General features: G+C 39.1%; 3 protein-coding genes across 8 annotated transcripts; 2 read left to right on the top strand and 1 right to left on the bottom strand.

Annotated features, from left to right (window-relative positions):
- Positions 1–2406: 2406 nt before the first annotated feature.
- ttll9 (tubulin tyrosine ligase-like family, member 9) lies at positions 2407–9397 on the top strand. Of its 3 annotated transcripts, XM_047373875.1 has the most exons (15): positions 2407–2525; positions 5096–5142; positions 5226–5318; positions 5446–5557; positions 5662–5699; positions 5784–5847; positions 5953–6021; positions 6127–6217; positions 6329–6369; positions 6468–6555; positions 6696–6754; positions 7807–8003; positions 8258–8371; positions 8619–8743; positions 8918–9397. In XM_047373875.1, exons 1-15 carry the CDS (start codon positions 2511–2513, stop codon positions 8986–8988), a joined length of 1224 nt encoding a protein of 407 aa, XP_047229831.1. In that variant the 5' UTR covers positions 2407–2510; the 3' UTR covers positions 8989–9397. The 3 variants fall into 3 exon arrangements, 2 of the variants coding, with proteins under 2 accessions (XP_047229831.1, XP_047229823.1); XR_007039498.1 differs by having other exon boundaries at positions 5662–5847; positions 8258–8366; XM_047373867.1 differs by having other exon boundaries at positions 5662–5847.
- Positions 9398–10229: 832 nt separating this feature from the next.
- Positions 10230–15754, bottom strand: fam217ba (family with sequence similarity 217 member Ba). The gene is made up of 4 exons (XM_047369797.1): positions 15619–15754; positions 15433–15529; positions 13668–13732; positions 10230–13553 (listed from the first exon to the last, which is right to left on the bottom strand). The coding sequence occupies exons 1-4, from the start codon at positions 15735–15737 to the stop codon at positions 12110–12112; spliced, it is 1725 nt and encodes a 574-aa protein (XP_047225753.1). The 5' UTR covers positions 15738–15754; the 3' UTR covers positions 10230–12109.
- A 177-nt stretch (positions 15755–15931) lies between these two features.
- On the top strand, positions 15932–21854 carry ppp1r3da (protein phosphatase 1, regulatory subunit 3Da). Of its 4 annotated transcripts, none has more exons than XM_047369835.1 (2): positions 15932–16056; positions 19585–21854. In XM_047369835.1, exon 2 carries the CDS (start codon positions 19604–19606, stop codon positions 20534–20536), a length of 933 nt encoding a protein of 310 aa, XP_047225791.1. In that variant the 5' UTR covers positions 15932–16056; positions 19585–19603; the 3' UTR covers positions 20537–21854. The 4 variants fall into 4 exon arrangements, with proteins under 4 accessions (XP_047225791.1, XP_047225774.1, XP_047225764.1 ...); XM_047369818.1 differs by lacking the exon at positions 15932–16056 and adding an exon at positions 19019–19275; XM_047369808.1 differs by lacking the exon at positions 15932–16056 and adding an exon at positions 19019–19280.
- Positions 21855–23013: the final 1159 nt, after the last annotated feature.

Raw genomic sequence — 23013 nt, 5'->3', positions numbered from 1 at the left:
CAATGAAATATAGGATGGAGAAAAGTATTTATTTGAAAATGTTATGTGCAAAACAACCCTTTTATGGTTGCAAGAAAATCTCAACTAGCAAAGTTATTTAAAAAAATAAGATTGTTATAAAAGTAAATGTTCAGTTCATATATAAAAAGAAAACTGTTACCAAGACACCACACAAACTGAAAAGTTGGGAAAGGAGAGCATTAATTAGGCCAGGTGGGAGAATCCTTTGGCAATTATTATCTAGACACAGTGGTGGCAGGATCCTGCTGTGTACATGTTTTTTTTCTGCAGTGACAAAAACTATGAGATCCTGCAAAATACTTCAGACAAGAGTGGAGATCCACCTTCCTGAAGGACAATGACCCTAAACAGGCACCCAGGGCTACAATAAAATGGTTTAGATCGAATCATATTACTGTGTGAGAATGGCCTAGTCAAAGCCCAGAACTAAAACAAGTTGATAACCTGTAAGAAGACTTTAAAATTGATGTTCAATTCTCGATGTTCAGTTTTGCTTTGCAAATTGGCTTAAGCAATTTTGCAAAGAAAATTGAGCAAAGATTTCCTTCTCTAGATGGGCAAGGCTGGTAGAGACAAAAAGAGTTGCAGCTGTATTGCAGCAAAAAGTGGTTCTAGAAAGTTTTGACTCAAATGAACGGAACACTTTTCAGATTTTCTTTTGTAAAACAATGAGAAAGCCATATATCCGTTTATTTCCACTTTAAAATCATGGACTGCTCCATGTTTGTCAATCACATAAAATACTGATAAACTGCATTATAGTTTGTGGTAGTAATGCAATTATATGTGAAAACATTTGGATGTATGTATACATTTGCAAGGCATTGTAAACAAGCAAAATAACTTATCTACAACAATGTGCAGGTTCGAGTCTGCTCTGTGCAGAGATTCCTTGTACTCCTCTGCCAGTGTGGGTTCTGATTGGATCCTCAGGTTTACCTTTGTAATCCAAAAACATGGATTTTAGGGTAAAAGTAATTGTCTTGTGTGTCTCTGAACAGAATGAAGTCAATTTTTAAAATAAAGATGTTTTCATTACAGTATATCAAAGAAGTAGGACTTTCTTTCCACCATCTGCGTGTGATTTGAATTATGGCTTATCTCTGATAAGAGAAGTGTTTTTCAAACTCAATTTAATAACGCCCCTAATGTCCATTAAATTTGATACAAAAAAGCCCTTGTATTGTAATTTATCTACTCAGTGAGAAGCTTGTGAAACAGAGTTTTGGCTGAGAGGTCTGCGTCATGTTGCTTTCCAGTTGGGACACTGTGGTAGCTGAGCACCCACGTTTAAATTGAACTGAAAGTAATTTTTGTTATGGGTAATTCTGATACTTTCATTAGTATTTATTATGGTAGATCATTTATTGATACTGGGTGGCTGAAATTGAAGTTCTAGCCAATTATTTACCTTTCCATGGGAATCTGAGCCAGATATCAGCTATTTTTATATTACTTACTCCAAAGTGTTAAAGACAATACATGTCAATGTTTCATGAGCTGGATAGCACCTGGACATCAGAGGCAGGATAAACAGTACACATAAAGCTGCTTTTATCTGAGTATACAAAGAATAACAAAAGGATTCATATGACTAGAATCTGCATGGTGTGCTATACAGAGGGAAAATATACTCTCTTTAGTTACAAAATAAATACAGACCAGTCTGAATCTATTGGTTTTAACAGGAACATAGATAAAGAATATTAAGGGAATATTAATTTCTCAATAAACAGAACAGGATTTTGATCTTATGGCATGAATAAAAGATCAAAACGCAAACCACGTTACTCAAAGCAGGACAGCTTGCTTTTATAATATTCTTGCTCAGTAAATCCCTTCCAGAACATTTGTCCAACATAAAAATGCCACTGATTCTTTAATAAATTGCTTCTAATTAAATAACTACATTGACAATTATTGGCTTATTGTATAGATTTAGAAATTATCTGGGATCAGTCCACTTGGTTTGCTTTGTCCGTTTGAAGCAGAATCACAAGAGATGCCGTTCCATCACTTATTTGAGGTTTTGGTGCCCCCGTGTGGTTATTAGATAGTCATCATCAAAGGAATAAACAACAGAAAATAATCCATGTTTCTTTGTCCATTTTTGTATATGCAACCTATTTAAATTCATTTCAATAATTTATAGTAATCAAAACACTAAATGTAAAGTAATAAATGACTGTTTAATTATTTTCTAACATTATCTTTTCAACACAATTGTGTCTAAAGCTAATCAGTTCTGTAAATGTTCTCCCGTCCCAAAAAAAAAAAAAGGGCTGGATGATACTTTTGAATTAAACTCTCGATTTAGAATACTACGGGAAGCTCTTTGGGACAATCTCCCCAATCCGCTAAGTTTTGTGGTAACCATGACAACAACTGTTCGGACTCTCTCGTGGACGTCCTTCCAGACAGTCCTAAATATCATAACCTTGAAAGGAAGTTCCATAGCCTGCTGCTGCTACTTCAGGGTGAGCGTGTCCATGTCAAAGTACAAGGTAAACAAAACGCAGGAGTGAAAGTTGCGTTATGTTGGACTTCGCATAGACTTAATAGCTTTACCATTTAGTTCGCAGTAACAAAACCACAATTTATGCTCGTTTTAACCCCTCTTTTGGTTTATAGAGTTTAAAGGTTATTTGGAAGCAGAGTGAGGTTGTTCCTTAGTGGTCTCTCCTGGGATAATTTAATTCCTTGGATAAGGAATGTACAAGCATTAAATAGGCTCGGAGTAATTAATGTGCCAAATGAGCTGGTAATTGAAGTGCTGTTTACAACTGGTGTTACAAAGTAAACGTTTTACTTAGTAAAGTCTTGGAAAAAAAAAAAAAAAAAAAGATAGAAATACAACCTTTGGAAGATAGGCCATTCAATAGTTAAAAAAAAGAAAAGAAAATAATAAATATAAAACAATGTCCTTTTATTTATCAGCTTTGCTAGCCATTCTCCAGAAAAACTAAATTGCATTGTTGTAATTAGAATCGCACCTGCTTTTTAGATCAAAAATGAAAATAATTAAGAAACAAAAAAAAATCTGTTGCATCGCCTCTTGTTTTTATGAAAGCACGAGTTTGTGGAGGCATCCACTGCAGGCAGGTTCCTTTACTCTTCTATAGTTGTTGACAAATCAGGATTGCACAATTGTTGTCAATTCCCACCTTAAATGTTTTATTGGATTCAGATCTAGACTGTTTGCTGTCCACATCATACAGTTGATTTGCCTTTACCTTTCCTCAAGAAAAGCAAAAACACTCAGTGCTCACTGATAATATTTGCTTTATCTTCCTGAAAAATAACTTCGTCGCGAAACCTACATTTTCCTTCCGCCGATTTCACTTTGGTAACAACCGTGGACTCATGTTACTGGCCTTTTTCCTTTAATTTAACTTGTTTTACCCTTTTTCTTTTTAATATACTGTCTATTGCTTTGTAGATTTCTGTGTCTTCCTTTATGTTTTCCTTTCACAACTTACTATTATACTTGTACAACCAGCATCTTTTGCTGTAGTCTAAATTGATTTACATACTTATGGAATTATTTTATACAAACAAAGCAAATAGTAATTTTCATGTGTTTTATTTTATTTTCTGCTGCTATGGAGCAGCACTCATGGTACTAACAATAACGACAAATTGCCCAAGTTCTGAAGCAGCAAAATCAGCCTGAGATAATCACACTTCCCCTACCCTGTAGGATGTTCTTTCTCTGAAATGTTATGGTAGTTTTGCAACTAATGTAAGGGGCTGCATACTATTCAAAAAGTTTTTTGACTCATAAGTCTACAGAATATTTTCCCAAAAGTCCTTGGGGTTAAAAGTTTTTGTTTTTTTTCACAATTTGAGATATCTCTTTGTGTTCTTTTAGGTCAGCAGTGGTTTTAGGGGCTAGGGACAATTTCACTAAAGCAATGTCCCAGTCTCTTTTTCTATTTTTTATTGTTTTGCGATAGTGACCTTTATTAATTATCAGCTTCATGGGAAGGAGGCCAGAAAAAAAGAGATGGCAGACTTGCAAAAAATGGCCCGGGGATTGGAATCAAATCTGGGACATGGGGTGTCTGGGACTACAGCCTCCTTCAATTGTGGGCCTTCACTACCACTGAACCACACAGTGCAACACCCTAATGTTTCTTGTTGAAAAATCAACACTGACTGTGACTGAAGCAAGTGAGACCTGCAGTTGTGGTCAGTTAGTTGGGCTCAACTGTGATGCACTTTTGGAGTAATTTTGGGAGGTTCAGCCCTGAGAAAATGTTTGTAGTGTTTTCTTTATTCATGGATAAAGGCTCTCACTCTGGTTCGCTGGAGTCCTAAAGACTGAAAAATGGCTTGGTAAACCTTTCCACACTAATAGATGTGAATGACTTTGTTCCTAATTTGTTTTTAAATTTCTTAAAATCCTGCCATAATATGTTTCTTTTTGAGATCTTTTAGCCTACTTCGTGTTAACAGGTACTATTTCTTGATCTTAAAGGTCTGGTAAATACTTCTTCCCAGCACTGTGAGAAAAATGTGGGTTTACAACTAGTATCCTCATCATTATCACATTTGTTCCTATACCCACTTATTCCTTGCAGGGTCAGGGGGGTTTGATGACCATCTCTAGCAGTCATTGGGTGAGAGGTTGGGGTTCACCCTGAAGTCAGTCATATGAAAACTTGGTATTTTCTAAAAGTACTTTCATCTGACAAACAAGCCACTTTGGAGTGCATATTCTAATTTACTGAATATGACTAGTCTGTATATGATCACGTTTCTCCATCTCAGCTAATAATTTTAGTCCAATTATTTTGTTTGTTTCAAGAAGTAATATTTTGCAAAAATTAAATAAAACAATCTTAATAAAGTTATAAATGTCCATAGCTTTTAGAAAATCGTAATACAATAAATTTGAATATTACTCTCTGTAATATGTAGAGGAACTAATTAAGGTGTCATAAAACCATGTCAAATAAATTAAAAGAAACTCCAGTTTGTATTTATCCTCAGTTCTTTCATTAAAGTACTTGGTTACAAAAGAAGAAAAGAGTTTGCATTAAATCCTAATTCTCTTTCATTTCCTTTGCAGACATCTGGAAACAAAGCCTCAAATGACAGTGGTAAAAGTGAGGAACGGTGGGTGTTGATCCTAAACTGGCTAATGTGTAGTTGATAAATGTGCTGCTAGATGCTGTGATGTTGTTGCTGCCTCTCCTTAGGGTGGGAAGAAGTTGTGTGCGTTATAAATGTGGCTTACTCAACACCATACAAGATGTCCTGCGACAAAGACCGAACTGGGTTGAAGTCAAAGAGTGAGTTAAGGTTTTTAATGGAAAAAAATCTTTGCAGGAAGGTGGAAAAAGGTCCTCAAGCAAAAAGACCTTAGTGTTTTTCTTTTATTTTTATGTCCTGTTTTGATATGTTTTCTCTTATTTCCAGTGATGGAGAGTGGGACTTTAACTGGTGTGATGTGGGTTGGCTTAGAGAGAATTTTGACTACACTTACATGGAGGAACATGTCAGAATAAATCACTTTCGCAACCATTATGAGGTGAGGAATCAGCAGTTCTGGCACATTATGATGATAAACCAAAGCGTATTTTGATTCAGCAATAAATTCAAACCAAATGCTGTGCTTTTGTATTTTTAAAACAGCTGACCCGCAAAAACCTTATGGTGAAAAACCTTAAAAGGTACCAGAAAAGTCTTGAAAAGGACGTTGGTCGTGTGGAAGCTTCTAAATGTGACTTTTTCCCCTGCACCTTTGCTCTGCCCAGCGAGTATCATCTCTTTGTAGAGGAGTTCAATCGAAGCCCGGGCAGCATCTGGATCATGAAGCCAGTGAGCTAAAATAAACCACAGATGTGACCCAGTGCAAAAGAAATAATATTCTACTCGTTATCGGAAAGACCCATTTATCTTTGAAATTGTCTGCTGTGTTTTTAGGTAGCAAAATCCCAGGGCAAAGGGATTTTCCTGTTCAGGAAACTGAAAGACATTATAGACTGGAAAAGGGTAACGTGTATTCCTTTTACAATACGGTTAATTGTAAATAAATAACTTAAAAAAGCATTTTAAGTGCATATCTTTGTAATTAGACTGAAAATTCTGTTTTCACAGGAAAGCTATCGCTCAGAAGAGCAGAAAGATGCAGCACATGTGGAAAACTACGTAGCACAGAGATATATTGAGAACCCTTACCTGATTAGTGGTATTCTGCTGAAATAATGATATAAAATAATGTGGTGTAAATTAGAAATCCTATACCCATTTCTGCACAGAAGTTGAAAATTCTTTCTTGTCATGTTTTTTATTCTCCCAGGCAGGAAGTTTGATCTGAGAGTTTATGTTCTGGTCACATCAGTATGTCCAAAGCCTTTTAAATTGTTTTTATTTAATGTGACATTGCTGCATGCCAGAAGCCTTATATCTGCACAATGTATATTTTGTTTGTTTTTCAGTACATTCCTTTAAAAGCATGGTTATACAGAGATGGTTTTGCCCGCTTCTCAAGCACTCGCTTTTGCCTGAGCAGCATCGACGACAAGTGTATCCCTTTATTCGGCTAATGTTTGAAGGTAGAAAGAAAATTCCCTAGCAAAGGTTGGGCTTAAATAGTTTAGACTGATCCCATTTGTCAGGCTCTTGTTGATTGAGATTTCCAAACTCTCCTTAGTGTTGCCTTTCAGACATGCACCTCACTAATGTGTCTGTTCAAAAAACAGCTCCTGAGTATGATCCTGAAAAGGTATGTATCAAAAAGAATCTTGGAAAATACTATAATACCTTGCAAAAGTATTTGTTTTTCTGCCAAACATAGTGTAGAGGTAAACTAGCAGTGAAATATGGTGGCGGCAGCATCATGCCGTGTGGAGACTTTTTTTAAATTACGTACAGGGAAACTAGTGAGTGTTGAAGGGAAGATAAATGCAGCTACATAGAGTAAAATCCTGGAAGAAACCCTGTGAGAATCTGTAAATGACTTAAAACTGGGGCTTGAAACAGTTTCCACCAGGTCAATGACCCTAATGATACAATAATTCAGATCCATTGTTGTCAAACTCTGGTAGATGCACCACTAATGGTACTTCTTAGCAGTACTCAGAAGAAATTGTAAAATAAATTGTTTACCATTAAACATGAAGCCAGTTAACCTTTCTAAAATAAAGAGTACAGTTAAACTAGAGAGATAGCCAAATACCATCGATGAGTGATTCAACCATGTTGCGATCTTAGTTCTAAATGCAAAACACTTTTAAAAATAAGTGCAGCAGTATTTTGTCAAAGTATTTTGAGAACTCCTGTTGAAGTTTAAGTGGGCGACCATAAACCTGGAACAAGTGCCAGAGGCCTCTCATGCAGCATTAATTAAGTCTCTAAGACTCCAGACTTAAAAAATTACTTTCCCCAAATGCTCTCTATCTATCCAGACCGTGCATGACCAAACTTTAAAGCTAGTGTAAAGATTTGTAGCTGTAATTGCAGCAAAGAGGGGTTCCACATGGTCCTGATGCAGGGAGCTAAAAATAAGAGGCACGAAAAATCTATATTAAAAAAAAAAATTAAAACAATGTGTCATTTTCCTTCCACTTTACAATCGTGCGCTACATTATGTTGATCTATCACATAATCTCAAGATTTAAGTTTATAATGCTACAAAATATAAAGATGTTTAAAAGGCATGATTACTTTTGCAATGCATGTTATATGTCTCACATTTTCTAAGTCTATTTATGTCATGTTGCTATATGGTATTCAAGGTATGCCAATGTCCCTTGCTGTGGTTTTATATATAAATAGGGATGCAAATGGCAGATGCAACAGCTTCGAAGATACCTGACTGCCAAGCATGGAAGAGAGGTAGTTGAAACCCTCTTTAAAGAGATGGATAACATCTTTATCCGAAGCCTGCAGAGTGTCCAAAAGATCATTATAAATGACAAACACTGCTTTGAGCTCTATGGTTACGACATACTACTAGACCAGAACCTCAAACCGTAAGTGCTTATTTACGACACCAGAGTGAGCCTTCAACAGTTTTAGCATCCCTCTGTTCTGTTTCCACATGGAACATGATGTACTTGTCTAAAATGAGAAATACCTCTGCTGTGAAATACCTCTGTAAGTTAAAGCTCCACAGAGGGCCTTATGCTGTGCAAATGTGAACAACTGTCATTTAAAGGTGTTCTGTCCCTCTAGCTCCAAAGGCTAAGTAAATGTTTGCTGAATGACATCCTCCACCTCTTCACAGGTGGTTAATTGAGGTGAATGCATCTCCATCACACACGCCCAGCAGTCAGGAGGATTATGGGATGAAGTACAGACTGCTGGAGGACACTTTGAACGTTGTTGATATGGAGGGAAGGTCAAAGGCATCGTTATTATCAGAATTACTTTTTGACATGTTAAAACAAGATGTGAAGGCTTCATGTCTTTGCATTCAATGCAAACTTTAAAAATACAGACTTTCAGTATCTTATAAACATGTTATATAGAATAATTGTAAGCTAAGAACATGCTGTGGAGGTAAAGATGGACTAGTATATAATCAAGCTTCAAGATAAAGTCTGTACAGGTGATAAGCATTCAAATGGATTGTTTTTTCTCATTAGGTTGACTGGCAAGGAGAATAGAGTGGGAGGCTATGATCTCATGTGGAACAATGGGCCTGTCTATAGAGAGGATGTTGGCCTACAAACGTTTGGCAGTTCATGTTTCGCTGCCAACACATACTTGGGTAACATAACAGTGAAGTTAATGCAATCTTAATAATGGAAATTGATGGCTAATTTTTACGATTTGAAAAGGAACTGCTAATCCTTTATAACTGTTGTGTAAATAGGTGTATGTTTAATAGTCGGAATTACTGTAAGTATAATAATCCTGTGTATTTGCCTGTTTTGTATTGCAGGATGTGTGAATGACAGAGAAAAGCAGCTTCACCAACTTTTTAAACCATTGCCATTTCAGAAGAAGGCGTAATTTTGTGTGGCTATTCTTGCCATTGGGGCAAAGGACACTGTTCAGTGGCCCAAAATAAATGTTTTCTTCATGTAAAAACAGGATGTTTCACTGATGAACACAGAATTCCAGAACAACACCATGCATACTTGTACTGATCTCACATTATATCCTTTTTCAAAGTCAATTGTGTATATATGTACATTTAAAAAATATATTCTTTATTTCCACTATTATATATACCAAAAAAAACGTTTAAAAATCCTCAATGAGAGCAGTGTATCGGAATCAAATTCCTTGTTACAAACTTGGCAATGAAGCTGATTCTGATTTCAACCTTAGCTCAATTCTGAATGTGCAATAAGTAGGATGATTTTACAGAGAGAAACGGGTTGTCATATATTTTGTTTTAACAAATAAAAAACTGAAAAGCGAAGTGTGCATTTGTATTCGATCCCCCTTCACTCTGATACCCTAAATAGAATCTAGAGCAACTAATTGGCTTCAGAATCCACCTGAGTCCAATTAAATCCCAGTACAAGCTGTTCTGTGAAGGTCTCAGAGGTTCGTTAGAGAATATTGGAGAACACACAGCATCATGCAGACCAAGGAGCACAACAGACAGGTCAGTGATAAAGTTGTTAGGTTTAAAGCAGGGTTGGGTTCTAAATATCTGAGGCTTTTTTTTTCTCAGTGCACTATTCAGTTCATCATCTGGACATAAAAGAGAATAACAAAACGGCAAAGCAACCAAGTCATGGCCACCTACCTAAACTGACAGGCTAGGCAAGAGCAGCATTAACTGTAACTCTGAAGGACATCCACAGCTCAGTTGGGTAATGCAACATGTTCTGTCAGACAAAAACCTTGTATATCCAAATCTGGAACTTGTCAGGACAGAAAAAAAAATGTAGTTTGGTCAAAGAGAGACAGTTCTTTTGATACTTTTAGATGCTTTCTGATAGAAAAACGAAACATATGAATTGAGTTTATTAATGAAAGAAAATCACCAAACTAGAAATACAAAGTTTTCGCCCAACAGCAATGATTTGCAGTTTGCCATATGCAGTGTAGGGGACATAGCAAACATGCTGTCAGATGAGCCAGAGCTACAATGGAATGGTTTAAAACAAAGCAAAATCATGTGCTAGAATGGCCCAGTCAAAGTTCAGACCCTTGTACTTTTGCAATTCCCTGTATGGTGATCTGTTATGATATTTAAACGAATATTCCCCCCCAAAAAAACCACAGGACCATTCTTCTTGTGTCCAAAACATTTATTTCTATGCCTTACAAATACTTGCATTCAACACTGAGAAAAATACCACAATCTTTCAGCGTGCGTCGTAGTGTATAGTGTACACATTAATATTATTTGTCTGTCCTGGCCCTTTCACTATGGCTTTGACATTTTACATAAATATATACTTAATGAGTGCAGTCTGGATACACCACGTTTACATTAATTTAGTGCTTTGAACATTTAAATCAAACTATAAAACAGATAAAGCGCTGTAATATTAACAATGCAATGAAATGTGAAGGGGATTTGTACACCATCACCCAGTTACAGCCTACCAGCCACAATGTGTCAAACCTCCATTCAAATCCTTGGGATGGCTGCAGAAGCCAGAGAAGTTACATTCAGGTCTTCTTCAAAAAAATCTCTTTTTTATTTTTTGTTGTTGTGACAATGTAAACATCTAGATGATAAAAATAAATAAAAGTTGACCACAGCATCATTTCTCATAAATATAACTATGGTAGAAATTCTGAAAAAATACACATTTACATTCATAGCAAACAATCCACCACCTTCAAGAAGAGTTGAGCTCTATGCAAAATACATCAAGTTAACAATTCAAGCTGTTCAACGATGAAAAGCCCTTGTAACAAAAAAAAAAAACTGAATGGGGAAAAAACAGCACATCTCAAACAGATCACAAGACAATTTAGTGCCTCCATTTCTGCTGAAAATACACTTAAAACTTTCAAAACACAAGTCACAAAATAAATAAAAAAACGACAATAAAATAAAAATAATACATTCAAGCATCAAAAGTTGCTTGAGTACTTTATGAAATGTAATGACCGGTGTTAAACATCATTATGTATTATGCTTGTATCTGTTTTTATTTATTTCATATCTGTTTTATGATTAGTAGAGAACTGAGGGATGTCAGTGCAGTGCATTAAAATTCAGAGTATAATCCCAGCTGTCTGCGTGTTTATGCTGAGCCTTGTGTCTATGGAGGGCTCAGCATTATGCATTTAATTCTACATGTTAAATAAATGCCACCAATACACATGCATCTAAATAAAATTAGAATATCATTGAGAAGTTCATTTATTTTAGTGACCTGATCAAATAAGTGAAACCCATATAGATTTAAGACCCACTGAGTCAAATTTTCAAAATGTTTATTGCTGTTAACTTTGATGATACTGGCTTACAGCAAATGAAAACTCAAAATTCAGTTTCTGAAAAGAATCTGAGTATTACCGATAAAAAAGGATTTAAAAACAGATATCATGGACTACACAATCATGGGGAAGACAGTTGTCCAGCAGGAAGTCATGGACCACCTTCACAGTGTGGTTAAGCCACAAAAGGTCACTGCTAAAGAAGCCGACTGTTCAGAGAGTAGCCAATGGAAAATTAAGTGTAAGGAAAAAATTTTGTAGCAAAAGTTGCCCAACCCACAGGGATAGCCACAGCATTAATAGGAGTGTGAAGCTGCATCTATACGATGTTATCAAGAGGAAGATGAGAGACACCAGACAATATAGACAAGCTATGACAAGGGCTGCCTTAACACACCAGCAGAGACACAGGAATATATATGTATATTTATATATATTTGTGTATTTAGTCTACATAAGTAAAATTTTTAGAATTGAATTAGTGAAATAAATAAACTTTCTGGGGATTTTATAATTTATTCGGATGCACCTGTATTATCCTATTGTCTACTAGCTGCTGAGTGACGGACCATGTCTACTGTTTAAAGGCTGTTTATCCTGCTAGTATAAGAGTTAGAGCATGTTAGTTTTACACAGATTTTACACGAAGTAAGCATAGGTTTAGAGATCTTCACCAAGTAACCAGTAACTAAAGCACTATACTTCAGGCCTATAGAGGTTACTTAGCAACAAAGTGCACATTTTTTGTTTTGCCATTTTGTTTAGGAATGCTGTGGCTGCTAGGTGGAGCTTTAGAAAGACTCGCTGGATCTTTAGCAGCTCTTTTCATGGCAGTTTTCGAGGCTTGACCTCCCAGCTCTGCTCTCTGACAGTCCCTCTCATCTCTCTTGGAAGCGATGAGCTCTTTCTTGCTTCCAGCATGTCCCCGTTTCTCTGCAGCTGCACCTTTAATCCCGCTGGGCTCTTTTTTCACATCTGTCTCAGAGTTGGCTCGGACACGGCTATTCCTCACCTGCCCTCTGCCTTTTTGGTTAGTGCCGGCTTCCTGGTGTTCTTTCCTGGCGTTGCCTGAAGCCTGCATGTGCCTGAGATGACTCCTCCCAGCTGAGGGGGTAACTGGCGTTCGAGCCCCTTCCCCCCCGCCTTGAGCTCCAGGGCTCCTACCTTCAGTAGAGGCGGCTCGGGTCTCACTGCTGCTCCTCTTCGCCGCAGCTCCTGGATGTGCTCTGTGCTCAAGCAATGGACTAAGCCGTGAGTGGCGCTGATAGGCATAGGGAGAGCAGCTTCCATTACAGAGCGGATAGCGAATGTTACAGTGCGGACAAACTGGAAAGCGGGAGAGCTGGTGATGGGCTGAGGCAGGCGACGGAGGGTTGTTGACAGGTGTAAATGGGAAGGCTCGTGAGCTGTGCCGTAGCCCTTTGGGGGAGTTGAGTCGGGACGATGGGGCTGTGTGAGGCCTGGCGGAGTGAGCAGCTGTGAAAGAAGGGAAGTTCTGCGGCCTTGCGCGACCCCCAGGGGGACGGCTGCACTCTGCTTGCATGGTTTGGATTTGAAGCCACTCTAGCTGCAGCAGCCTCTCCAGGTACTTCTCTAAGAGTCCCACAGGCTTAGGCCGAGGGGCACCGCGACCCTCTGTGTGAAGGAACACTGCCAGCTGTCTTAGGCTCCAGCAGTTAAAAGGAGGAGGCAGAAAATCTGAGTAATTGTAAGTGGGTTTCTCACTCTCATCTTCATCCCCCACCGCCCCATGGGGTCCTGGAAAGTCCGGGAGGAAGTCGTTAGTGTTAATGATCTCCGCCCGAAGGTTGAGGTGAGGAGGGGTGCATGGGGTACACGGCGAGGGCAGAACAGGCAGACGCTCAGAGTCTGACAGATCGCTGGCACTGTCAGAGTCTTCCTCTCTGTGATTGTAGTGCTGCTGTAGAGCTTCTGGGGTTGGGACTGGGGAATGCGATAGGGGGTGGGATGGCGAGTGCCGTAGCCCTGATATAGGAGAAATAGGCAGAGAGAGGGCTCGACGATTTTTTCCCATCCCCTGACGATTTGGGAGGAGCTCAGTGCCGCACGGTGAGAGCCGTTGATTTTCTCGTTTTTCCTCTTTCCTGTGTGCAGATGACTGTTTGCGAAGTTGAGGTCTTAAATCTCCCTCCTCTTCAGGACTGAGAAGAGACAGATGGGTTTAGGGGGGGGGGGGGTATCTTTGGAGGATTTAGGGATTTACTGTACCTGAAGGGAGGCACTCAGAAATAATACATAACATTCTCAACTCTTACCTTGAGACTTTGCTGGCATTCTGTGAAGCGCCAGACTTCATCCTGCCACCTTTAAACTGAGCACTCTGCAAAATAATAATTTCAGTACAAAATTACTCTTACGGTTTTCACATTTTTTCGCATTACAACTGTAAATTACAACATTTTTTTTTTATTTATGTCATAGAGCAATTGTTTATCAAAGAGCTGCACATATCTGTGAAGTTTACATTTTTTATTTATTTTTTTCAAAAATCCAAAGAGTGGGCCTTGGATATGTACCAAGCCCCCTTAACTCTGATGCCCTTAGATAAAACCCAGTGCAGCAATGTAAAACAATATCCGATGATCTCATTAACTCAGACCAATCCATCATCTGGAAAAGGAAAGAGTATGTCTCAATTGCAAACCTACCAAGAAAGGGTTTTCCATCTACACCAGGCAAGAAGAGCATTGAACAAAGATGCAGCAAAGAAGTTTATAGAAGAGCTGCAAAGATTCTCCGCTTAGGTGGGAGAATCTATAGATAAGTGAACAATTAGTTGTACACTCTACAAATATGGCCTTTAAGTTATTGTTGAAACAAAGCCACAAAAAATCCTGTATGTAATTTCCTACAAGCACAAGCTGTGTATGGAACATGGCAAACAAGTGGAAAATGTGCTTTAATCAGACAAAATAAAATCAACTCTCTGGCGTACTAACAAAACACAATATGTGGCTATAAACTAAAACCACACCATGATATGTTCACCTGGAACTTATCATTCCCAATACAACACATGGTAGTGGCACCATCATGTGGGGGGGGATGCTTTTTAGCATGGACAGGGAAGCTGGGCAGAGCAACCTTAAACATATAGTCTGAGCTACAATTGAATGGTATAGGTCAAAGCTTATTTGTGTATTAGAATGGTCCAGTCAAAGCCCAGAACCAGATCCATTAAGAACCTGTGGCACAACATGAAAACTGATGTTTACAGATATTTTCCACTGAATCTGGCTGATATTTAGCTATTATTCTAAGAATGGGCAGAAATGTTGGTCTCTGGATGTGCAAAGCTGTCATTGCAACAAAAGGTGACTCTAAAAGTACTGACTCAGGGAGAATGAATATAAATGCATGCCACACTTTTCAGATTTCTATTTGGAAATAAATTGGAAAAATCCGCATCCTCTTTCTTCCACTCCACAATTAGGCACTAAACAGTGTCTGTTTATCACATAAAACCCCCAAAACATACATTAAGTTTTGTTTTGTGGTTGTAAAATGAAAAAACCCAAACAGGTTCAAGCAGTATGAATACCCTATACACTAAACAGCCAGTACATGTATGTCGGCCACAAGAATGTTGTTTATCCTGAATTGGTACCATCTGTGCCTGACTTCATACTGGGTTCTTGGGTGAGACCTTAATACAATCCATTTCAGCAAAACTAGTTGGGCACCCTTGGTAGATCTTAGGTGGGTCTCAAATAGGTGTTAAGATAATCAGTTCTAATTATTCAACACATTTAAACTATATGGATCTTACTTTTTACCCAGTCCTGTGCTGAATCACATTCATATTGGCAATTAACATGGTGCTGTTATCTAACCTTTGGACAGTCTCATTTGGGGCCCATTTTACAACACGTTTCTTAACCATGTGAACCACATTGTAAATGCTGTCATGTCAGTTTCTATGTAGTAACTGTAGTAGTGACTTGTAGTCCAAAGTGTGCGAATACCTTTTGCATATTAATAACTATTGCATATTAATTTGCCAGGGTGTCAGTCACATACCCTTTGCACGACTGTTGTGTCCTTATCCTGACCTGGTCCTGGGAGACCATTTTTCATTTGGCTCGCTGTTTTCGTGGTCTTGTTACATTTCTTTGAGCTATGAAAAAAAGACAACAGCATCAGGAATGCCTACAAAACTCACCATGACATATCGTTAAATCGCATTAGTTTAAGAACACGACCTACCTGATAAGGGACCCGCTATTTTCAGTATTCTTAACTCGTATCTTCTCCTTGGAAACGACGCGCTTCAGTGTGGTGGAAGCCGTGCGCTCCTGCATGATGGGGCCCATGTTGCACCACATGGGACGCTGCGTTTGGAGTCCAGCACGGGGCTTATCTTACACGGTAGCTAAAGAAGCCAGCCGACATCTCTAATCAGACAGTTTAGTCTGAGGATACGGCTAAAATCACCCATTTTCTCAGAGGTACTGCAATGCATCATGCGAAGACACCAGCCTCTCCTCTTCTGCTGCAGGTTTAACACACGAACTGCTGTTTTGGTCGTCGACTCTACGTCGCTGCTCAAATACAATCCTGCTTTTTGGTTTAAGGTTAACCCGTGACAGCAAAATGCTTAGCTATTTCTACTGGAATCATTTTCATCATTACGAATGCAACAAGGTAAAATAGCAGACGCTTTGTTTCCCTGTCGGGTTTGTTTACCTGCTTCTGACTGGCTCGGTGCCTGTGCCGAAGTGAGCCGCCAGAGTGCATCATGGGACTTGTAGTACAAGCGTTAGTTATCGAGATTTGAATCCACCACAAACGCTGTTTATGGGAGTTTAATTATCACATTAAATCACTGGATGTGTAAAGATTTGTTTTTAGCACAAAATCAGATTAAGGAAGTAAAAACTAAGCAGTACACATGACAGTCAACCTTAAACTACTCACCCACCCATGAAACATCAGTGGGTGCGTTTCTTAACTATCAGCCGGCGGAGCATTCGCCTAAAAGTAATGATGGGGAGGGGTGGAATTGGATATGGCTTAAATGAAGGGCAAAGTGTTTTTTGCTGACGGGATCCAGTCAGAGTTGACGTGTCAGAAAGATTTTGGTTTACGACATCATTAATCACTGATATAAGTAATAATAAATCTGAAGCAACAAAACATAAACTACTAAATACCATTTGCTTGTTGATAGACAACCTGAAAAGTATCATCTTCTTCTTTGTTAATTATTTAAGAAAACATTTTTATCTTGGAATACAAAAAACTCTCCAATGTTTATTTCAGTGAAAACAGATATTCACCAGTCAACAAAGAACAGTCTGGCTTTAGACACTGTATCTAGCAAAGCTCTGGTGACAGATGGAGAAATCTGTTGTAAATAGTTAAAAACCTTATCTCAGTATTGGAAAATCCATTTCTGCTTCTGGGTCTTAGCTGGTTCATGCTCTTTTCATGTCTCATCTCAATATAAGTTTCAGTTCTCAGCTGCCTCAGGAGCTGGCAGCATGTGGCGAAGGAGTCACCACGGCTGCCTGATCAGCCAATCAGAAGCGGACTTTGGAAAATGTGCAGCCACACCATATTAGACAGCCAGGGAGGAAAATGGAATCTATTTTTCCTGCTGTGTTCTTTAAATTAAGGGAAGGACAAGCTATTTCTTTAAACTAAATTGTCTCTAGTCTGGAGCTGTTTTACATTTTACATTTCAAACATGCATTTCTTTTGAATAAAAAGACAAACAGATTACTAGTCGATAATTTCAAAACTGGATTTCTAAACATGCCAAATAATTTGTCTCCATTACATCTCTTATCAGATATTCACACAAGAGTATAAACAATTTTAAGATCATGAAAACATTCATATTTTGAGCATTCAAGACACAATTTATACAGAATAGAAGATTTTTGTGACTAACCTGAAATTAGGTTTAAACATCAGTGATATAAATGACAGTTTAAAGGTACTTAGGTCAGATATGGGTTCAAGCAGAGAACAATTCTTTATTGTTCATAAAGCAAACAAACAATATGTCAGGGAGATTAAATATGAAGGCTTTCTTCTTACCATATTGTAGCTAAATTGTGCCAGAAAGCCTTCACATATTTAAATAAACTGGTGCTTTGTTTTTCTATAGGAGGAGCAGTTGCTATGGTCCAAATTAAATCCACGTGTCAAAAATTGTCCAGATGGGTGAATTCAGTTATACAGATGTTGGGTTTTTGTAGTTTTATATCAGCTTGATCGGGCACTCATTTTTTTGTTTGTTTGTAAAATTATTTTCCCATTGAAACATTTCGCCACAAAAACATTAAATTCAATTCAGTCATAGTCATTGTAAAATATATTTCTGTTTCTCTGGTGAAGTATTTGAAAACATGATGATGAGAAAAAGCGATGAGATGAAGGTAGGAAAGTAGACCGACCGGTAAATCGAAAGCTTCGCTTTTTGGCTCAGCTCTCTCTTCATCACAACGGACCGACAGAACCTCCCCATTACTGCAGCAGCCGCACCGATCCGTCTGTCGTTCTCACTCTATTCTCCTCTCACTCGACCCCAAGATACTTGAACTCCTCCACTTGAGGCAGGAACTCCGCTCCAACCTGAAGAGGACAAGCCACCCTTTTCCAATCGAGAACCATGGCCTCGAACTTTGTGGAGCTGATCCTCATACCAGCCACTTCACACTCGGCTGCGAACCGTCCCAGTGCATGCTGCAGGTCATCTGCAAAAAGAAGAGACAAAATCCACAGGTCCCCAAACCGGACCCCTCTGGCCTTTGGCTGCGCCTAGAAATCCTGTCCATAAACGTTCTGACAGGACCGGTAACAAAGGGCAGCCTGCCGGAGTCCAACATGCACCGGGAACAGGTCCGACTTGCCAGCAATACGGACCAAACTCCTGCACCACTTGAACAGCGACAGGAGGGTCCCAAATAAAGGGCCCCCGACGCCGTACTCCTGGAGCATCCCCCAAAGGGTACAACGAGGGACACAGTCAAATTTCTTCTACAGGTGCACAAAACACATGTGGACCGGTTGGGCAAACTCCCATGAACCCTCGAGTACAATAACCCCAACGAAGTAGCCTATAAAGGGAGGGTACCTCTGTATTATATTTCTATTTATTTTTTAAAATATAAATATAAATAACCTGGGCTGCACGGTGGCGCAGTTGGTAGCACTGTTGCCTTGCAGCAAGAAGGTCCTGGGTTTGATTCCCAACCTGGGGTCTTTCTGCATGGAGTTTGCATGTTCTCCCCGTGTATGCGTGGGTTCTCACCGGGTACTCCGGCTTCCTCCCACAGTCCAAAGACATGCCTGTTAGGTTAATTGGTAACTCTAAATTGCCCTTAGGTGTATGAATGAGTGTGTGCGTGGTTGTTTGTGTGTTGCCCTGTGATGGACTGGAAACCTGTCCAGGGTGTACCCTGCCTCTCGCCCGTAGACTGCTGGAGATAGGCACCAGCTTCCCCGTGACCCACTATGGAATAAGCGGTAGAAAATGACTGACTGACTATAAATAACCTAGTAAACATTAAAAAGAGGGAGCGCTGATGCTCCGTTTTCAATTTTGTCCAAGCCACGCCCACCGGGAGCACCGTTTTCCTTGCTGGTTAACAAATGGTGCGCACCCAGTGAGTCTGCGTACTTTACGCTTCCTGTTTACTGCGCGCTTGTGAGATGAATTTTATCGACTACACGCTGGTTAAATGTGCACTCTTAGTGTTTATAAATCTGGAGTTATGATTAAAATCCGTCTGGCAAACTTGATGACGCAGGGCATCCCGCAGTTCCGCAAAACATTACTTTAAATGGAGGATCAACCCTAAGCTACAGCGTTTCTGCAAACTGCTTTCAACTAACACTTCATATCTTTGTATGGTAAGGTGAGGTCATCGTTTGGTTGTTTGAAGAAGCATTAAAGGTATTTTCAGTACTGCTGCAGCTGTTTAGATAGACTGTGCAGTCAGGCACGTACTCCCAGCATACACGCCCACTCAGTATCTGGCAGTGGGACGGACAGCTTGTTAAAGTTTTCGCAAATGTTGGGCATCTGCTTCTTTAAAACGAGTAAATTAACATTCCATCTTGTTACTAAAGGTTTTGCTTAGAATAGATTTAAAGAAATTAATGTAACATATCTGGCTCTGCTTTACAACTCCTTCTGATGCGCATTTGTTTCCCCCCTAGGTGATAACGGCCTGCGAACATGGACAGAGGGTGGTTCATTGGACATGAGAGGATACTCCCCTCCAAATCTCAACAGCCATTGTCCAGCTGCAGTAGTGGCTCTAGGCCCTGCTTGACTATAAACGTGACTGAAATGCTTCGAGCTGACAAGCCCAACACCACTAGAAAGCCTGTCCCAATTCGCCCACCAAGCCCCAGAGTTACTCGGCCAATAGAACAAAACTCCCATCGCTTCCTCACCTGCGAGCCCACGCCGAAGCCCATTATTCGACAGCGTTCGCGGTCTCTGCCTTCTGCCACCCAGAACAAAAAGAAGCAAAGCAGAGGTGTTGGTGTGAGGTTTGTTGACTCTCTGGGACTGGAATTGGAAGACGTCAGGGTTTTTAAATCGGGTGAGGACCCATTTGTGCCACAGCATGTTACCTTTAGACTCCTGATGGGTGCTGAAATGACAGACGGACGGCATCTGGAGATTAACTTGCCATACCTAAAGCCAGTTTTCGCCCAACAACCTGGCGACGAGCCAGGATTCCTACAGCGCCTCCAGGAGCAGAAAGTGTGTCTGGAGAGGGTCTTGTGCTTTGAACTGGGCGTTATTGGAATCACGCAAGTCCTGAATCTAGACTTTGAAAAGGAACTTACAGTTCGGTATTCATTTACAGAATGGATAGGTTCGGCTGAAACTAAGGCCTCCTGGGTATCCACTGTCACCAAGGCCTGGGATGGAGAAGGAGGAAGAGGGCAGGAATTTTGTTGTGATACATTTCGTTTCCACCTGCCAGTTCCTCCATCCCTTCGACCAGGAGCACAGTTGGAGTTTGCCATTCAATACAGAGTCTGCGGGGCTGAATATTGGGATAACAACAATGGAAAGAATTATAAATTAGTCTGCCAAAACTACAAACTAACTGTGCCTAAAGAATGTGAAGACAGTATGGTGCATTTCATTTAGGATCCAGACTACATGAAAAATTTATTTTGAGCACTTGGTGTCTAGTTTCTAGTAGCAACACATATTTACATGTTGATTTAAGCACTACTAAAAAAATGATGTCAGATTAGAGACATAGTCTACAAGCACTTTGAAGAAGAGCAAGCACTAAGGCATTTCAATATACAGAGAGAGATAACTAGAGATGCTGCATAACTGATGGAATAAATGATTTCATACAAACATTTAGTTTGTTCCACCATCTTCTCTCTGTATATATTTTTACTTCACATTAAACAACATGGTATAGCATTTTACTGATGAATAATTTTAAATGTTATACTTAGAGATGCACCAATCCTGTTTTTCTGGCCAATACCAACTTCCAGTTTACTGTGAGGTCAAACCTCCCTTTTCTGAGTTTTGCTCAATTCAGTGCTCTAAGTAAGTTCAAGTGCTATACGTTTTTTTATACATGTAGTAGTTTGGAATTTGGCAGGAAATAACTTAAAATATCATCCTTTTTTAATGTGTCAAAGCATTTGCCCATGACTTTTATTTAATTTATTAAATTACCAAGTGCATCAAAGTACATGAAGGTTGTTTGTTTATGTGTTTTTTTTTTCAGTATTTTTCAGTATTTGTTCTGCCGATCACCGATCAAGAGAAAATAGTGGCAGATTCCGATCACTGGACAATTGATTGGTGCATCTCTAGTTATATAAAATCTATTAAAAAATCAAAAAGTGTTCCTGACTTGTAATAATGAAATGTGCCAAACATTTTGTTTAACTATAATTACTATTCCAAATGAAAGCTTGAGGTTAAAATGTTTGCTGTTATAAGCTGATTTTAATGCTTTCTGTTTTTATCCTTTCTGCTAAAACATACTGTCCTTGTTTTGCTTCATAAAATACAATGCAGACATTTTTGATCCAAAAGTTGTAGAGCTGAATAGTGACGCATAGTGCTAGCTGTCACTTGCTAAAAGACTGACGCTCAGGCAAAAAAGGACAGATGTTGCATAAACACCTGGATTGGATATTAACCAATGCAATATTCTGGGTGACATTCTTATTGAAACATTAAAAGCTGTACAAGGTTCTGTTTTGATGGTTTTAGATCAAGCCTAACCTTTTCAACATAGTAAACCCCTGAAAAAAAGACCATCAGTGATTAGATACCACTTTTAGTCTACTTAGTTATTCCTTATTCTTAACTAGCAAAACCCACTCCTTAACAATAAGCAACTTATGTATATTTTTTAATTATGACACTGTATTTTTATTTATTTAAAATAACGTGAAAACACAAGAATAAAGTATTTTTTCATCCACCCCTTTATTGTTACATAAATTATTTTACAATTTATTTTATTTTTTTAATTGGTTTAGTATATTTTCTGAAGCAAATTAAGACTTGCACATTTTAAGCACATCTGTCTTATTTTGATCTGCCAGAAAATATTTTTCTCTATCAAAATGATACAGAATCTTTATGCATAAAATGTATTTTAAAACTATCCATCGAAATTAATTGATCGTCAACATCAGTATTTATTATTGGAACGCGCCTCTCACAATATGGCGGACATGCGTACGTAGCGTTTGTTCTCGAACTTCTGCGCGGAGTCTATTCAGCGGCTCTAAACTTCTCACATGTATACAGGTCCTTCTCAAAAAATTAGCATATTGTGATAAAGTTCATTATTTTCCATAATGTCATGATGAAAATTTAACATTCATATATTTTAGATTCATTGCACACTAACTGAAATATTTCAGATCTTTCATTGTCTTAATACGGATGATTTTGGCATACAGCTCATGAAAACCCAAAATTCCTATCTCACAAAATTAGCATATCATTAAAAGGGTCTCTAAACGAGCTATGAACCTAATCATCTGAATCAACGAGTTAACTCTAAACACCTGCAAAAGATTCCTGAGGCCTTTAAAACTCCCAGCCTGGTTCATCACTCAAAACCCCAATCATGGGTAAGACTGCCGACCTGACTGCTGTCCAGAAGGCCACTATTGACACCCTCAAGCAAGAGGGTAAGACACAGAAAGAAATTTCTGAACGAATAGGCTGTTCCCAGAGTGCTGTATCAAGGCACCTCAGTGGGAAGTCTGTGGGAAGGAAAAAGTGTGGCAGAAAACGCTGCACAATGAGAAGAGGTGACCGGACCCTGAGGAAGATTGTGAAGAAGGGCCGATTCCAGACCTTGGGGGACCTGCGGAACCAGTGGACTGAGTCTGGAGTAGAAACATCCAGAGCCACCGTGCACAGGCGTGTGCAGGAAATGGGCTACAGGTGCCACATTCCCCAGTCCTGGGTTACAGAGAAGCAGCACTGGACTGTTGCTCATTGATCCAAAGTACTTTTTTCGGATGAAAGCATATTCTGCATATTCGGAAATCAAGGTGCCAGAATCTGGAGGAAGACTGGGGAGAAGGAAATGCCAAAATGCCAGAAGTCCAGTGTCAAGTACCCAC

This window comes from Girardinichthys multiradiatus, chromosome 1 (assembly GCF_021462225.1).
Source record: "Girardinichthys multiradiatus isolate DD_20200921_A chromosome 1, DD_fGirMul_XY1, whole genome shotgun sequence".
In the NCBI taxonomy this organism is placed as follows: domain Eukaryota; kingdom Metazoa; phylum Chordata; class Actinopteri; order Cyprinodontiformes; family Goodeidae; genus Girardinichthys; species Girardinichthys multiradiatus.
Note: the sequence above shows the minus strand (reverse complement) of the source record. Positions and strands in the feature narration are given on the sequence as shown.

Bases quoted from the DNA above. Each gene is read 5' to 3' on its own strand.
- fam217ba (XM_047369797.1), bottom strand. From the start codon at position 15,737: ATGTGGTGCAACATGGGCCCCATCATGCAGGAGCGCACGGCTTCCACC. The intron at 15,530-15,618 runs GTAGGTCGTGTT...TTTTTTTCATAG, and splicing joins AATAGCGGGTCCCTTATCAG to CTCAAAGAAATGTAACAAGA. The intron at 13,554-13,667 runs GTAAGAGTTGAG...GTCTCTTCTCAG, and splicing joins AATGCCAGCAAAGTCTCAAG to TCCTGAAGAGGAGGGAGATT.
- ttll9 (XM_047373867.1), top strand. The intron at 5,848-5,952 runs GTGAGCTAAAAT...CTGTGTTTTTAG, and splicing joins GCATCTGGATCATGAAGCCA to GTAGCAAAATCCCAGGGCAA. The intron at 6,755-7,806 runs GTATGTATCAAA...ATATATAAATAG, and splicing joins CTGAGTATGATCCTGAAAAG to GGATGCAAATGGCAGATGCA.
- ppp1r3da (XM_047369835.1), top strand. From the start codon at position 19,604: ATGGACAGAGGGTGGTTCATTGGACATGAGAGGATACTCCCCTCCAAA.